This window comes from Phalaenopsis equestris, unplaced genomic scaffold (genome assembly GCF_001263595.1).
Source record: "Phalaenopsis equestris unplaced genomic scaffold, ASM126359v1 Scaffold000447, whole genome shotgun sequence".
NCBI lineage: Eukaryota > Viridiplantae > Streptophyta > Magnoliopsida > Asparagales > Orchidaceae > Phalaenopsis > Phalaenopsis equestris.
This window is the reverse complement of record NW_018164888.1, coordinates 201,193-215,759: the sequence shown is the minus strand read 5'-3', so window position 1 is coordinate 215,759 and position 14,567 is coordinate 201,193. Positions and strand designations below refer to the sequence as shown.

At 33.7% G+C, this 14,567-nt stretch overlaps 1 protein-coding gene across 7 annotated transcripts in view; it reads right to left on the bottom strand.

Annotated features, from left to right (window-relative positions):
* Positions 1–229: 229 nt before the first annotated feature.
* Positions 230–14,567, bottom strand: part of LOC110027790 (polycomb group protein EMBRYONIC FLOWER 2-like) — a 77,700-nt gene continuing 63,362 nt past the window's right edge. For 4 of the 7 annotated variants that reach the window (XM_020729352.1, XM_020729354.1, XM_020729355.1 and 1 more), the window contains 11 exons: positions 8,179–8,231; positions 8,021–8,074; positions 7,872–7,946; positions 7,234–7,280; positions 6,921–7,123; positions 6,544–6,844; positions 6,343–6,391; positions 2,981–3,064; positions 2,639–2,718; positions 2,018–2,107; positions 230–613 (listed from right to left, as the gene is read on the bottom strand). In XM_020729352.1, coding sequence (XP_020585011.1) covers positions 490–613; positions 2,018–2,107; positions 2,639–2,718; positions 2,981–3,064; positions 6,343–6,391; positions 6,544–6,844; positions 6,921–7,123; positions 7,234–7,280; positions 7,872–7,946; positions 8,021–8,074; positions 8,179–8,231 — 1,160 coding nt within the window. In that variant the 3' untranslated portion in view covers positions 230–489. The remainder of the gene's footprint in view (positions 614–2,017; positions 2,108–2,638; positions 2,719–2,980; positions 3,065–6,342; positions 6,392–6,543; positions 6,845–6,920; positions 7,124–7,233; positions 7,281–7,871; positions 7,947–8,020; positions 8,075–8,178; positions 8,232–14,567) is intronic. The other 3 variants (XM_020729349.1, XM_020729351.1, XM_020729353.1) reach the window with 3 other exon arrangements.

Below are 14,567 nucleotides of genomic sequence, written 5' to 3'. Positions count from 1 at the left end.
TAAGCTGGCCCGAATGAGCCCTAAGGCTACTGCGGAATGGGAAGGGAGGCAATAGCAACAAATGAATGCTTCCAATGAAAAGAAATGAAAAAAAGTCCTTTTTTTCACACATCATATAACACTATTTAACAACATTAAAAGAATACTCCATGGCATAGTGACATAGCAAAGTTCAAGAAGCAACTTCATGTGGGTGGTCCTAATAGAAGTTTTTTTAAAAAATGGATATGCATTAAAATTGGGACAAAAAAATAAGATATAGCATCTTTAAATAAATACAAATGTATGTAGTATTAATCGTTTCCACCGCTTATATTATGAATGGAAAAAATAGTAGAATCTATATAAAGAAAAACAATTTTAACCAGACTATAATGTGTATAAAGAATGACACGATTGAACGACCAGCCCAAAGATTCCATGGGGCCGGGGCTTGAGTACTAAAATGACTCGGGTGAAGGAACGCTTCATGCGAGCGAAATGGCACCTTCAATTAGGCTTAATATCCGAGCTTTCTTTCCGATGCTTCTCAAGAATTATGTTACAATTGTTCATGGTACGAGAATCCAGTAGACTATGATTCCATAGTTTAATCATAAACAACCTCCAGCACCTGAAAATAGAAAAATAATATGTGCAATGTTCAACAAAACAGTGTTTGCTAATCTTCAACTGAAGTGACCACAATTTATCAGTTTCCTATAAAAAACCCCCTTTTTTTTTTTTTTTTTTACTTTTTTTTTATAGTTAGTTTTTTCTAGGGCATCAGTTGGCGCCATAAGGCTGAAGCCAACAGCAGTGGGCGGGTGTGGTGGGTGGGGAAGATGGTGCAGTCTATTCAAAAATAGAAAAAAAAATGGTCAATTTTGGAATAGCAAAATGAAGGAAATAACAAATCGCAAATTCATAAACACAACTGGGCATTCCGTTTTAATATAACCAAATAACTAGATTTACTAAATCCCTGCATTTCCAAAACCCTTCACGATGTAAAAGTTCATTTAGTGCATTTCAAACTTTAAAGAAATGAAAATAGATATCCAAAAAGGACAAAAGTTATATGTACGGACATAATATATATAGTATTGAAGATGAAAGAATGAAGTCGCATCTTTCGTCATCAATGTCTGGATTTCATAAATTCTCATTTTCATTCATTCCTACTTCATCCTATATAAGATGTTAACATATTTGCATAAATCTTTTTGAATTGTGCCTCCCAAGTTACTTTCGATGTAACTCTTTTCTTCAAAATTCTTTTATATTAATTTTATATACTCATCTAACTAGTGCATTTTCCAACTTTCGTTGTTAAGGTTCAAGTTCAATCTTCGGTAGAAAATACTCCAAAAATATCTATAACCATATAATAATTTCACAATCACCCTTCCTGATATTGCCATGCTCCATCTTATTTATGTCACAATCAACTTGTCTATTAATAATTTCCTTACAGCTCAACCATAAATCCACAAAACATAGAGGTAATTATAAATCTATTAAATTTTCTTTTCATATATATCATATTCTCAAATGCTGACATTGTTGGGTCTCAAGCCCCGGATGAGAAAAGTTAAGTGTTGTGCTAGGAAGTAAGCAACCAACATAATTTTTTTTTTTTTGAAGAACTATGACAATCCTTTAGATCATTATATCAATGTTAGAGTGTTTCTTAAAAATGATGCGTTCTATAACCTGAACATAATAAGAAAATGTGTGAGGGTTACTGCACAATCGAGAAAAAGAATTCTTGTAGCCGACCCCACTTAGTGGGATAAAAGCTTGTTTTTATTATTGTATCTCTATCATATTCTCACATAATACTATTAAGATAATTCATTTTCCACCGCAAATTAGCATAACTTGTATGTCATTCTAATCTCATAAACGTAAAAGGCAAAGGGTTAATGTTAGGCTATCAAATAATCATAAGACTTATGCTAAAATTCAGTAGCGAGCTTTCTTATTTTAAAGAGACCAAAAAAAAATTGAGTAAACACTGTAGAAATAAGTCTACCAAAGTAAAGCTGGTGCTTGAATAAAATCTTGCCCATGTAGCTGTGTAAATGCCTCGCATGCCCATGGGATGTGACCATCCGCCAGCACTCTGCCACATAAATATTCAAGTGAGCCATTTGTTTAAATGACAACCATTCATTAATTGAAAATAAAAAACTACCATCTAGCTTATATCTTAATTTTCCTGCCGTCATGTGTTGGTTAAAATTTCAAAAAGAAAAATCCTCTATAAAGTATGGTGAATCAAAAACAACATTGTTATTCTCAACGTTAAGCTGCGAAGCAGAAACCATGTTCTACAACTTCATTTGATCTAGTCAGACATCGATATTGATTTTAAATTCCATATATATTCTTAAAACTCTCGCAAAAGAGGTGATCTAATTTTCACACTCAAAAGGAATAAAAACAAACATATCTTTCTCGAGAACATGTTCTTTGTTTACAAACAGCAAAATGAATCCCTAAAAGAAACTAACAAAAATGACTAAGGTTAATGATAATCATCCCATTAAATCTTGTTAAAAAAAGGTGCTAGAATGAAGTTATAATTTTCTAAGAAACTCCTAATAAACTAAATGCACAAAGGTAAAACAGTTACCAATAATGCATAACATACCTTTGTTTCCTTACAAAAGAATTCCATAGATGCATAATGTGCTTTTCATCTTTTGTTACATCAACAAAATCATCAAGCATCTGCTAATGGTTTGAATAGTTAGAAAATGGTTCGCTGTGGTTGTAAGGAAAAAAATAACCACCTTACTAACAGCATTTAAGTAGAGATAATTCCGATCAAAAAGAAGAAACAACCTACTAATGCAAATTGATAAACTTCAGCAGTGGTACGTAAATAAAGAGGTATATAATAGTGACGCCAGCAGGAAAAAAAGGGAAGTTTTCTAAATATAGAAGAGCCTGATAAATAAAATGATAAGAACTGTGAATCATCGTATCATACCCTTCTGTCTTCAAAATCAGCAATGTCGTCATCAACTTCATCTTCACTGTCATGATCAGAAAATACTTGTTCCAAAGACATCGGCTTTAAACGCAAAACGCACAAAAAAGAGAAGAAGAAAAAAAAAAAAAGGAGGTTAACTTGATGCAATTCTATTAGAAGCTTCAAATTTATGAAACGAAAGCATGATGACCAGATGACATGCAAAAAGGTATATCCAAAAGGGTAAATGTAACAAACAAAGCAATAATAGACTCCTTGTAGTGAGCAAAATAACTAACCAAGAAAATTAAAAATCAGTCTAAGCAAAAAGCTAACTAGTAAGAAGGCAACGAAAAGCTTTAACTTCATAAGTGTAGCTTAACAATATGCTGGAGCTTGAGGCATCAATAAACTAATCAATCACGACTAAAAAAAATGAACAAACATTCCTTGATGAGCTGAACAAGAAGGCTGGGCTCAATAACATGCAATCATTTTATTTATCTCCATTCATTTTTAGCACCTACCACAAGTTTTGAATAGTAAAGATAAAGAGTAGCTAAAAGAGAAGTTATAGCTTTTTTTCTTTACATTACCTTTATCATTTTCCGGCTTTATATCACTTACGAATTAATGATATAAATTAAGAGACATGTGAAACTAAATTCTCTCCCTCCCTCCCAATTTGTCAATCTCACTCTTTTTCTCTCTGCGAAACCAAACTTTAAACAGGAAAACCTCAATCCCAACTTAAAGCCATGGTCAGGATTGGCCTCTGGCTTGCTCGAACTTATTTCCATCATTTACAACGTTGTTTATCCCGTCTTAAAGCCATTGTCGGGACTGGCCTCTGGCTTGCTCGAATTTATTTCCATCAGTTACAACCTTGTGTTAACTATTCTTTCTGACAGTTTCTAAATGATATATTCTATAAATAAAAGTTCGAAATTCAGTTAACACATGCCTCTTGGGGGATTTTAATTCCTTAACAACCACTTCGAAAAATTTTGATGGAGTCTCAGGTCCTGAAAGTTAGACTGAAAGCTAGATCATGCCATGAGGGAGAAGGCAAGAGGCATGAGGAAAATAATTATAATGTAATAGGGGAGTTTAAATTCTCTTGCAATAATATGAGAAAATATACCATTTTTTAATCAGTATCTTTAAAAATAAAATTACATTTAATTTAAATCAAATTTAAACCATAGAAATTAGCAAAAGTAAACCACAAAAGTAGATAATTCTAAGCAAAAAAAAAAATCATATTTACTGAATAAATAAAGAAAAATCTTAATTATTGTTGTTCAGGTTAATAATGAAGTTACAATAAAACAAAAACTATTGGCTATCGCGATCTCATGGCAATATGGAATAGAAGCTTGTCAAATATCTAGAGTAGAAGATTTTGAATGAAGACCATGCATTGCATCAACTCCCAAGGGTTAAAAGAATTCACCTTTGGAGAGTCAGAGCTATGGTCCTCTCCAGGAAGGTCAAGCAACGATTCAAGGATATTGAATAAGAGGTTGATTCTTCTAATGAACCAATTATCTATATACATTACAAGAACTTATAATTTCGTCAGTAATAATATATGACAACTCACTACTTTTTTCCACAAATGGCAGGTTAAAGCACTAGAATACCAGCATTACTCGTATCAGTAGAAGTTTCACCCACAAAAAGATCCAGCATTACTCGTATCAGTAGAAGTTTCACCCACATTGCCTTGATACGTAAAGGTACAGAAGTTTCAAAATTGCCTTGATATGGCACAAAAAGATTACGTAAAGGGTACAGAAGTTTCAAAATTGCCTTGATATGGCACAAGATCCACGATGTTAATTAGAGAATTGAAATTGAATTCATAAGGTAAATCAATGAAATAAACCTTCATAAACATATTTCAAAATAATTTTTAAGGATAAGATCTTTAAGTTATGTTCTAATTTATTCAATGGAAAGAATTATACTCTAATATAACAAGAACAGAATCACCGGACATTAATTTGCCTTTTTATTCTATAAATATTAATTATATCTCCATAAATCTCATTTTACGTAGCAATTTATAATTCAAATCACCATGAATTTGCTTAATAACTATGTCAGTCTACAAACAAGAAACCATTTGAGATAGTTCATGATAAAACTCTAAAAACGTTCATATATCTTATCCCTTTAATACCGCATGTGAATTCTAGTTGTGCAACATTGTTTGCACAACATATACAAAACTAACACGATAAAGCTGCAAAACAGATTGAATTACATAATATGAACAAATCAAATACTGAATGTTAAAAGTGCTCAGAATGTGATAAAGCTAACATTGACATGACTCAATTATGTCTTGCATTTCATGCAAACAAGATATCAAGAAATTGCATATATGGCATGCATTTCTTTTTTAATAAGCAGGATGATTGGTTCTGATTCTTATTCATAAGTCATATTTTAAGCATTAAATTTGTGTGTTTATTCTTTAATACAATAGAGGTTTCTACTACAGCTGTTTCTCTTCTGCTCATCTCTCCTAAATATCATTTAGATGAAGTTATACTTGGGGAAACAAATGAGCACAATTTCTTCATCAAATGAAAAAAAAGGCTTTTAATGACGTATGGATGAAAAGAGAAGAAAATCAAAAGGTTGCACATTATATCTTAGTTAATTACATTGTTTCGTACTCTCCAGATGATTTCTTTAAGGGGAGCTGTCCATGTTCTTTGAATATTCAATCAAATCAACCTTCAAAAGTTCAACTTCTCGTGAACCAATCATGAGATCAAGCCAATTTTCAGAGCTTCATCAAGCACCTAATAATTTAGGCAAAGTTTTACTTGATTTATTTTATTTTTTTATTAAATTAAATGAAACAAAATAAGGACAATAAATGAGGATAAGAAAATTTTCATCATTATTATAGTATTTGTTTTTATTCATAAATAGGACTACGACTGATTTGAGATCATTAAATAATGCACGAGTCTTTGATACATCCAATTATGACAGTTCTTCTCTTCCTTTAATGATCCAAATTTTGCAATCTGAGTTTTCCTTTTATCGTATTCTCTTATTGCACCTTTCAATTTTTTTGCAACCCTTGCTACAACCAATGATCTGTACCTCAATTGATATGCCATTTGGTTCCCAGATTGAGATCTAGAGTTTGAATTAGGCCTACGTGTCATGCTATATATGCAAAATTCACAATTTTGTAATTGGACTCATACCCTCAAGAAAATCATCCAGCTATGGTATTCCATCATAAGTAAGATGCAGCAAGAAAAACAATGAAACACAAAACATTAATAACAATAATAATAATAATAATAATAATAACTGTGTGGAATAACAAAAATAGGATAGAATGTCACCTGAGCTCTGTGTGAATGAAAAAATTGACGTTTTGTCAACAAAGCCCGACTGCAAAATAAAAGTTATAATCAATTGATGATCATGGACAATACATAAAATGAATTGTACTGATGATTGATGAATTAAAACAGGAATGAAACATATCATGGTATAGGAAGTAATAAAAAAATATTAGAGAATTATGGCATAAGGATAGCCACCTTCTAGGATCAGCTCTTTCGACAGAAAGTCTGCGAGTCTTTGCAAATTGCAACATTGTGGAAGGCAATAAGTTGCTTCCAGACAATAGATGAGCACAGTCATTACTTGTAGAAGCCTGAGCAGTAGCCACACAGAATGTAGCAGTATCAGGACTGGAGGTCATACGTTCTATACACTCTACAACATGTTGATTCTCCGAACCATAACTTTCAGATTTCTGCCTTGTTGATAGCAACTGGGCATCCCCATACAAGGATTTTTCAACCTTTTCATCAAGTTTGTAAGAGCTTCCGTCTGATGCTTAATATTTTGTAGATTGCTGACTTAGGTTCATTCATTGAAAGTAAAATGTAAACAATGACAAAATGATACAAACCACTAAATCCATTTGGAAGCTCGGCAACACCAGGATATGATATGGGCCTACAGGAAGAAGATAAGTCCATGCCTTTCTGCAAATAACCATCATCAGAACCTTCCATTGCTCCTTCAGGAGAATCTAGCTCCAAAACTTGGGGATGAACATGATTTACATTCTTAGCAAGGTTTTTCAATCGCTTTCGCCTCCTGAATTTTGAGCTGCATCATATGGACAGGATGATAAATGTAGGTAGACTTGAAAAATCCCTATACCTTTGGAACACGTCGAATTGAATGAAAAAACATAAAGTCATAGGGAGAGTGCTTACCAGTAAGAAAAAGTCTGCAGCCTTGGATCAACACCATCTAAGAGGGCCTAATACCAAATTCCAACAAAACAATAGACCACTCAAGAGGGGTTATTAAAATCATTCACTCTGCTAAACAAAAATACTTACCATACCAATCAGTCATCTCTAAATTGACAACGAAGTAGCAAAATGTTATTCTTAGTATAATTATTGATACAATGCAGATAGCTTGTCTCTATTAGTAAAACATCCAGCTTCTAGGATATAATGGAGACAATATAAATAATGCCCCAAGCTCGCCTTCTTATTATCTCACAAAATAGAGTGAACTAGGATGTACGAGACATCAAATTTTGTCCAAAAATAAATTCATGTCAACCATAAGTAACACCTAATTGAGGCATATGACCACTAAACATGATAAGGCAGCCCAAATAGTTGAGATAAAGCTATTAATAAGGATGATGATGATGATGAGCCTATAAATCAAATTATAGGCTATAATGAATGTATACAATGTCTAAATGGGATAATCCGACCCCAAATAATTGTGTTAATCTTAATGATGATAATAACGATGATGATGATGTGCCTCTAAACTGTATGGTAGAGCTGCATAAAACCAATAAAATATCAATTTATGATGCATCACTAACCTCGGATCGTGAAATATCTGTCCTAACTGAAACATTTACTGCTTGATACTCCTCAGTTACCTGTAAAAACTCAATCTGTTGATTCCTCAAAACAATCCAAAAATCTAAAATTATTATGGAAGAAGTGAAGATTCTAGAAGTTTACCAACCCAGAATTCAAAATTGAATAAGTCATGACATGTACACAAGTGATACCTAAGACCCTGTAAAAAAGGAACTTTGAACATTAGATTGACAGCTGGAATCTTGACGGTCCAACTATCCTTTAAAAGTAATGAGGACATTATACAATGTCAGGAAAACAAACCATGAAGCTGGAACATTGCACCAAGCAAAATGGACAGGAGAAATCCTCAGTAACTGTTTACAAAAACAATGTAGCTTACTAACTTTAAATAGAAAGAAATAAGGTAAGGCAAATTCTCAATTAAAAAAAATTACAAACTGAAGCTATTCTTAACGTGAAGCAAAGGGAAAACTAGTGAAACTACAATAAACATAAGACCTGGCGGGAAAAAAAAGTCTAGTTTTTTTGTTTTTTTTCATTTTTTTATACTTCTGACATTTAAAGCATAATTGAATGCCAAAAAAAAAAATGTCCAGCACAATTTCTAAGAATTCAAGTACATGGTAGAACGAGTAGTTAGGTTGTTTTGAACATGTCCAAAAAATAAGAAAAATAATCACTGTTTTACTCCATGTATAAGCCATAACTCAAATCAGAACGAACCATAATCTAGGTCCATTAATTGAGTCTATAATACTGAATAGAAGTCCAACACACCAGAGAGAGGTTGCAGAATGATCTGTAAAAATTGGTACAAAGGCCCAACCATATCAACCAAAAATGCAAGTGACGTAATAAAGATTTGAGAATGTCTCCAACATCATTTATCAAAATCGCATTATTTCTAATATGGTGGATGGGTAACTCAATTCCCTTAATGTTAGTTTCACCAGTTAAATCAATCTCAAACACGAGTTAAATTACACCTATAAAAAATTCCAAGTCCATCTCAATTTTTGTAAGAATGTGCATTTTTACCCATATTTATCAAAAATCCATGATTTTTTGCAAGTGGATTCGTGTCATGATCCCCTACAATTTCAATGTTCTTAAGATGATTCTGATTTTATAAGTGAGAAAATACACATAAATCAAGATTTTAATTTCTTTCAGTAAACAGAGCATACCTTAATCTTCTCTCATCAAAATCAAACAATCTATTTGCAAAGGTCAATACGCAATTCACTACAACAGCTATCTTCAGGAAATTAGCCAATTTGACTCTAATTAATGGAATCATGATCAAAAGCTAAATTTTAAAAAATGCTCAAGTATCATAAAATTTACACTTTATTCAGTAATTTTTTTTACCATTCACACAATTAACAGACGTTTCAAGCTAGTTACTTTTTACAATTAGTGCCATACTACATAAACAAAGATCACTATGACCCTTTTCACTAATCCCATGTTGCATGTGCCAAGAAAGGGAGAAGGTATTGAAGTTAAAGAACTAAGTTAATATCAAAATTAATAAAAATTTTAATTTAAAATTTTTGAAATCATAATCCCTCAAGGATGGCAAAGCAATATAGAAATAATGTAGTGCGAGGCTTTTTCAAGAGGCGATTCTTCAATTAATTTTATTATCTCAACTTCTCTCTTCATTTCCTGTTTGTATTAGACTTGCTCAGGTCACAGCCAAAGCTCCAGCTCAAATGTCTTGTCACAAAGATCACAGGTAGACAAATACCAACCATGTACGTCATTCTTAGTATAATGGGATTTACCTCTGTAGTGTAGTGATACTACGCATGCATTTAGCTCTAACTCCTGAAGACCTGTGAATGCCTATTTTAGAACAGAGAAAGACTAATGCAATTTTCTTGTTGTGTAAGGTGAAAACTTTACATATCTTTCTTCAAAAAAACATCTTTCATTATTTTATGCTCAACTCATTCAAATCAAGATGTTATGCCCATATTTCATGACGTGTAGAATGCCATCATACAGTTGTTATGCCCAACAATAACCATCTTTCCTAGTTTCGGTGATAGAAGTAAAATAAATAGCAGCCATAGTGCTTTAACATTTATCAGGGCTTTGAAAATTCACGTTCAATTTACCTGAGAGAATATAATGTGTTCTATGTCAATTTTTTTGAAAGCATATTAGATTCAAGATAAAATATTATCCAGATATTTAGATTCATTTGGACTTTTGTATATGACATATTGAATCGAGTTTGAAGTTCGAACCTGACAGTTGTTCCTTATTTGTTTGAAGTAAAACATTAATATTTCAAAAGAAAAAGTGCTTTCTTTAAAAGATATCTTGAAAATAACCCTATCTACTTAAAGAGTGGATGCACATTTCTCTGAGCGAGGGTGGTTTGAGTTCGTCTTATTTCTACTTCACACAACATTTTTAGACTTTAGATTTAAGAGTTTAACTTACCTAACCACATGCGGAAACGTTCAATTTGATAGGTTTAAGCATACTTTAGAGAACTTGCATATTTTCAAAGCAGCTTATACAACTTTCGAAGCATGGTAATTTTTTAGTTCAATTTATGTTTAGTCTGTGCAGTATTCTCAAATATTAAAATTAAATATTTAACATATTTGGTGAAGCATATATAACCATAGAATAATAGATTAACAGAATTTACAGAAATTCCTTTTAAAAACAATTCGCACAACTTTCGAGACATGATCTTTGAGTTGAAAATTGTTTCATAAAGCACATGTCAGACTTGAAAGTATCTAAATTTGAATGTTTGTGTGGACATCCTAATGCATTTCAAAGTTTCATTTTGATTGTAGTGTCCTATGTCTATATATATGTGTTTGAGGGATCTAATGAGTGTTTTAATAAATTAGAATCTTTAAATACTTCATGATGTGATTTATGTGTTTGTATTTTCGTATCATGGAGCCAATTTTTCTCCTATAGACAGGAGGACCCGCCCTTAGTTTATTTAAGCATTTAAAACCACTTGGCCATTTGTGTGTAAAATTTGGGTGTTTTAAAAGCTACAGAGAGATTTTGTACTTGTTCATAAGCACACTATTGTTCATTACAAGTGCCTCATTGGTCCTTTGTCGGCTCATTTCGAGTACCTTGTTTGCATATTTATTGTACCCATTCTTTTTTAATATTAGCAATTTTATATCTTGTTTATTCTCGTCTTCATTATACATTCTTCATCATTTTCTTTCTCTTTTGTATTTATGCTGAAACATGCTTTTCACATGTAGTTCATTAAGTCTCAGCCCCTTCAAGTTTTGATAGACATCTAATGTCTCGACAGCACAGGAGTTCACAAAAGTGTTAGACTTGCCCACCGTGCTAAGCAAATCATGTATGATCAATGTGACAAGACATTGCGATAATAATTCTCAGAGCTCTTTATGCCAAGAAATGCGCGTATGGGATAATAACAAGAGAGTTTCTTTTTTGTAACATATATAATTTCCACCACCAAGCGAAGAAAAGCAAACATAGGGATCAATCACTACATCCTGAGTGTCACCTACAAATTACTCCTAGCAGACTAAAAAAAGGCTTCGCTCTTCGTACCATATTCATTGTAAAAACAATTTTGTGGAGACTCAAAAGGATTGCGTTATCCTTTGCACATGAAGAAATGATGAGAATGAGATGATGCGAGAATTAAAAAAATACAAAAACTCTTTTTTTCCCCCAAAATTTCTCTCTTATTTATCAAAAAAATGTTGATGAATGAGCTTCATTTTTTTTTATTCATTTATTTCTCCTATTTTCTTCTTTCATCTTAATCACTTCTTTTTTTCTCACTAATTCTTTTTATTTAATATAATATAGAAATATATATAGAGAGAAATAAAGAGAAAGATGGTTAGAGATAGACAGAGGGAGGAGAGAAAATTATAGATTGAGAAAAAAAAGTAGAGAGGTAACTAATGATGTGGAAACTCACAATTCACAGAGAAGATTGTTGCTGGTTGAATGTCATTATTAAACTTTACAAAAAGGGATCGACAGAGACAGCGAAGAGGGTTGAAAAACTGAGAGAGATTAAGTTTGAGGGATAAAGAAAGATAGGGCCTCTCATGACGTGAGCGAGTAAAAAAGAGTGAGGGGAGAGAGCAAAGGGAGAAGGGAAAGCTAGCCTAGTTTAGATTTTGGGTTCTTTGATTCATTTAATTACAGGGTGGGAAGGGACTGGACACAACCAACTACACTGCTACGGTATGAGATCTTGGGATTAGCGGAATTTGACGGGGTACGAGGATTTGGGATTTGATTTATATAGAAAAGGTTTAATTTTAAAATTGATTTTTTAGCAATAATAAGAAAGAAGAAATAATATATGTATTGATTTTTTTGCACATTTTCTCATTGACTTGACAGCTTGCATTGAAGTTCATGTTGATAGCATTTTTATGTTCAGGAATCATCAACAGTCTATTTTACAAAAGATTATATTTGAGCAGCTTTTATTGCGCTTGAAGCATTTCAAGCATTATTTGAACGTCACGCCCAGTCTGTCATGTTAATCATTATTTATCAAATCAATTGTCAAGATTATTTCTTGAAATTTTTGATACTCAGATGCATCGGCTCAATCTATTTTGCAGATAGAGGACGTTTCAAAAGATTTTGTCTGCAAACAAGGCATTTCAAACCATGAATGTGCAATGAGATCTTTGTTGTCTATCGTTATCATCATGCTTAATTAAATCAATGACAGAACCCTTAGTAATTTTGAAGCTCCAAACACATCAACATGAGCAGTTTTACAAACAGAAGATGTTTTAAGTGATTTCAACTACAATCAAGGCATTTCAAATCCTATTATGTCAAGTCTGTAATTTGTCAGCTTTTTTATGGCTTCTTAGCTAAGAGATGGGTCTTTTCTTGCTAATTATGATATTCCAAATGAGTCGGTATAAACTATTTCATAAAACAAACTCAATTTAGGCGTTGTCGCGTAAGTCATCTACAATTTGGTTGCTCATTGTTTTAAATATAATTCAAAACCATCAAATTATGCACAAACTCAAGTAAGCTACCCTGCATATAAGATAGGGCATAATCCTCGTTTATCTGGTCAAAACCTCTTTAAAAGGACTAAAGTTATCAAGCAAAGCATTTTTCAGAAAATGCAAGTAATAAACCCCAACCAAATTAAAATTGGAGAATGGTCTTAACTCTTGCTTAACAGCGTTATATAATGAGAAACAAACACTCACAAATCTCATCAAATCATCTAGTCTTATGTTTGCATACAGCCTGCAAGTCCCTTGTTACAGTAGCTAAATAAATAAATGTGTGTGTGTGTGTGTGTTTTAAAAGAAACCCTAGGGCTGATTATATTGAAATAAAAAAGGATACAAAAAGATGTATGAGATGGCTCAATAGATGATGCCCTACTCATACGATACATAGTACAAAGATATCCTAACAAAAAGATACAAAAGACTCAAAAACTGAAAACATGCAAAACAAGTGACTATGGACGAGGCAGTCTAGACCTGCCTCTTCCACTGGATCTTGGAGCAGATCCAGATAGCAAATTCTCAAGTGTTGTTCCATTGTTAGGAGTGACCAAGGTATCATCCATTAGGTTTCCAAGCTGAACAATGCCCCTAGTCTTCTTCTCCGCCGAGAAGTGTAAACTTGTCATTCTTCTTCTGAAGACTGTTCAGCCTGATCCGTAGAAAGAAAGACGGTTGCAGCAATGAGTTCCAGTGTTTGTGTAGAACAGTCTTCCAATACTTGGGAAACACCTGCCCTCTCAACAAGTAGTTCTACCAACTGATTAATAGCAGTAAGATGGTTTGTGTTTAGCTCTAAATCTTCCTCGTTAGTATTAGGAGACACATTTTCCTTCATCTGAAGATTGTTCAGATCACGCCTCTCATAAATCGCCTCATAAAGGGGAGCCTGAGCACTCTCCACGATAGGTAGAGCCTGAGAGGATAGCATGTCCACTCCAGTAGAAGAAGAGGTAGTGACCGCACCATCGCCTCATAAAGGGGAGCCTGAGCACTCTCCACGGTAGGTAGAGCCTGAGAGGATAGCTGTCCACTCCAGTAGAAGAAGAGGTAGTGACCGCATCCTGCCTTCTAGAGGCAACCACCTGACTCTCCTCCAACAAACGACCCTTCTCAACATTTTCAGAAACAATATCAGTGGACAAACAATTTTGCACAGTATCCGCCATGGGCATAGCAGTAGGTATCACAGGCAGTGAGGAAGAGGGTATAACCTCCGCAGAAATGTGCTGAGAAACAGTAGGTGGGGCTACAGCCGGCCGTAGATGGGGATGTAACTGATTAAAATTTCAGACCCCCCACGTCACGGTGGGATCGAACCCTTGACCTCAGGGGATTTATAGTGACCCCGCCACCAATAAGCCAAGGCTTGCGCCATATATATATATAGACACACACACACACACACACACACATAAGTTTAAGAAAGATTTGCGATGTCTCTGCTAGAGTTTACTCCTATCGCGTCTTCATGGCGACCCGAGTAGCCCTCGTTATCTCTACGCCAGATCGAAATCGCAGCCTGCTCCGTCATACTTCGTCTGCTCGACTTCGTCTGTTCCTTCGTCGCGCTTCGTCTGCCTCAAATTCGTCTGCTCGACTCCGTCTGCTTCGACTCCGTCTACTTCGGTCCTTGGCATCGCGCCT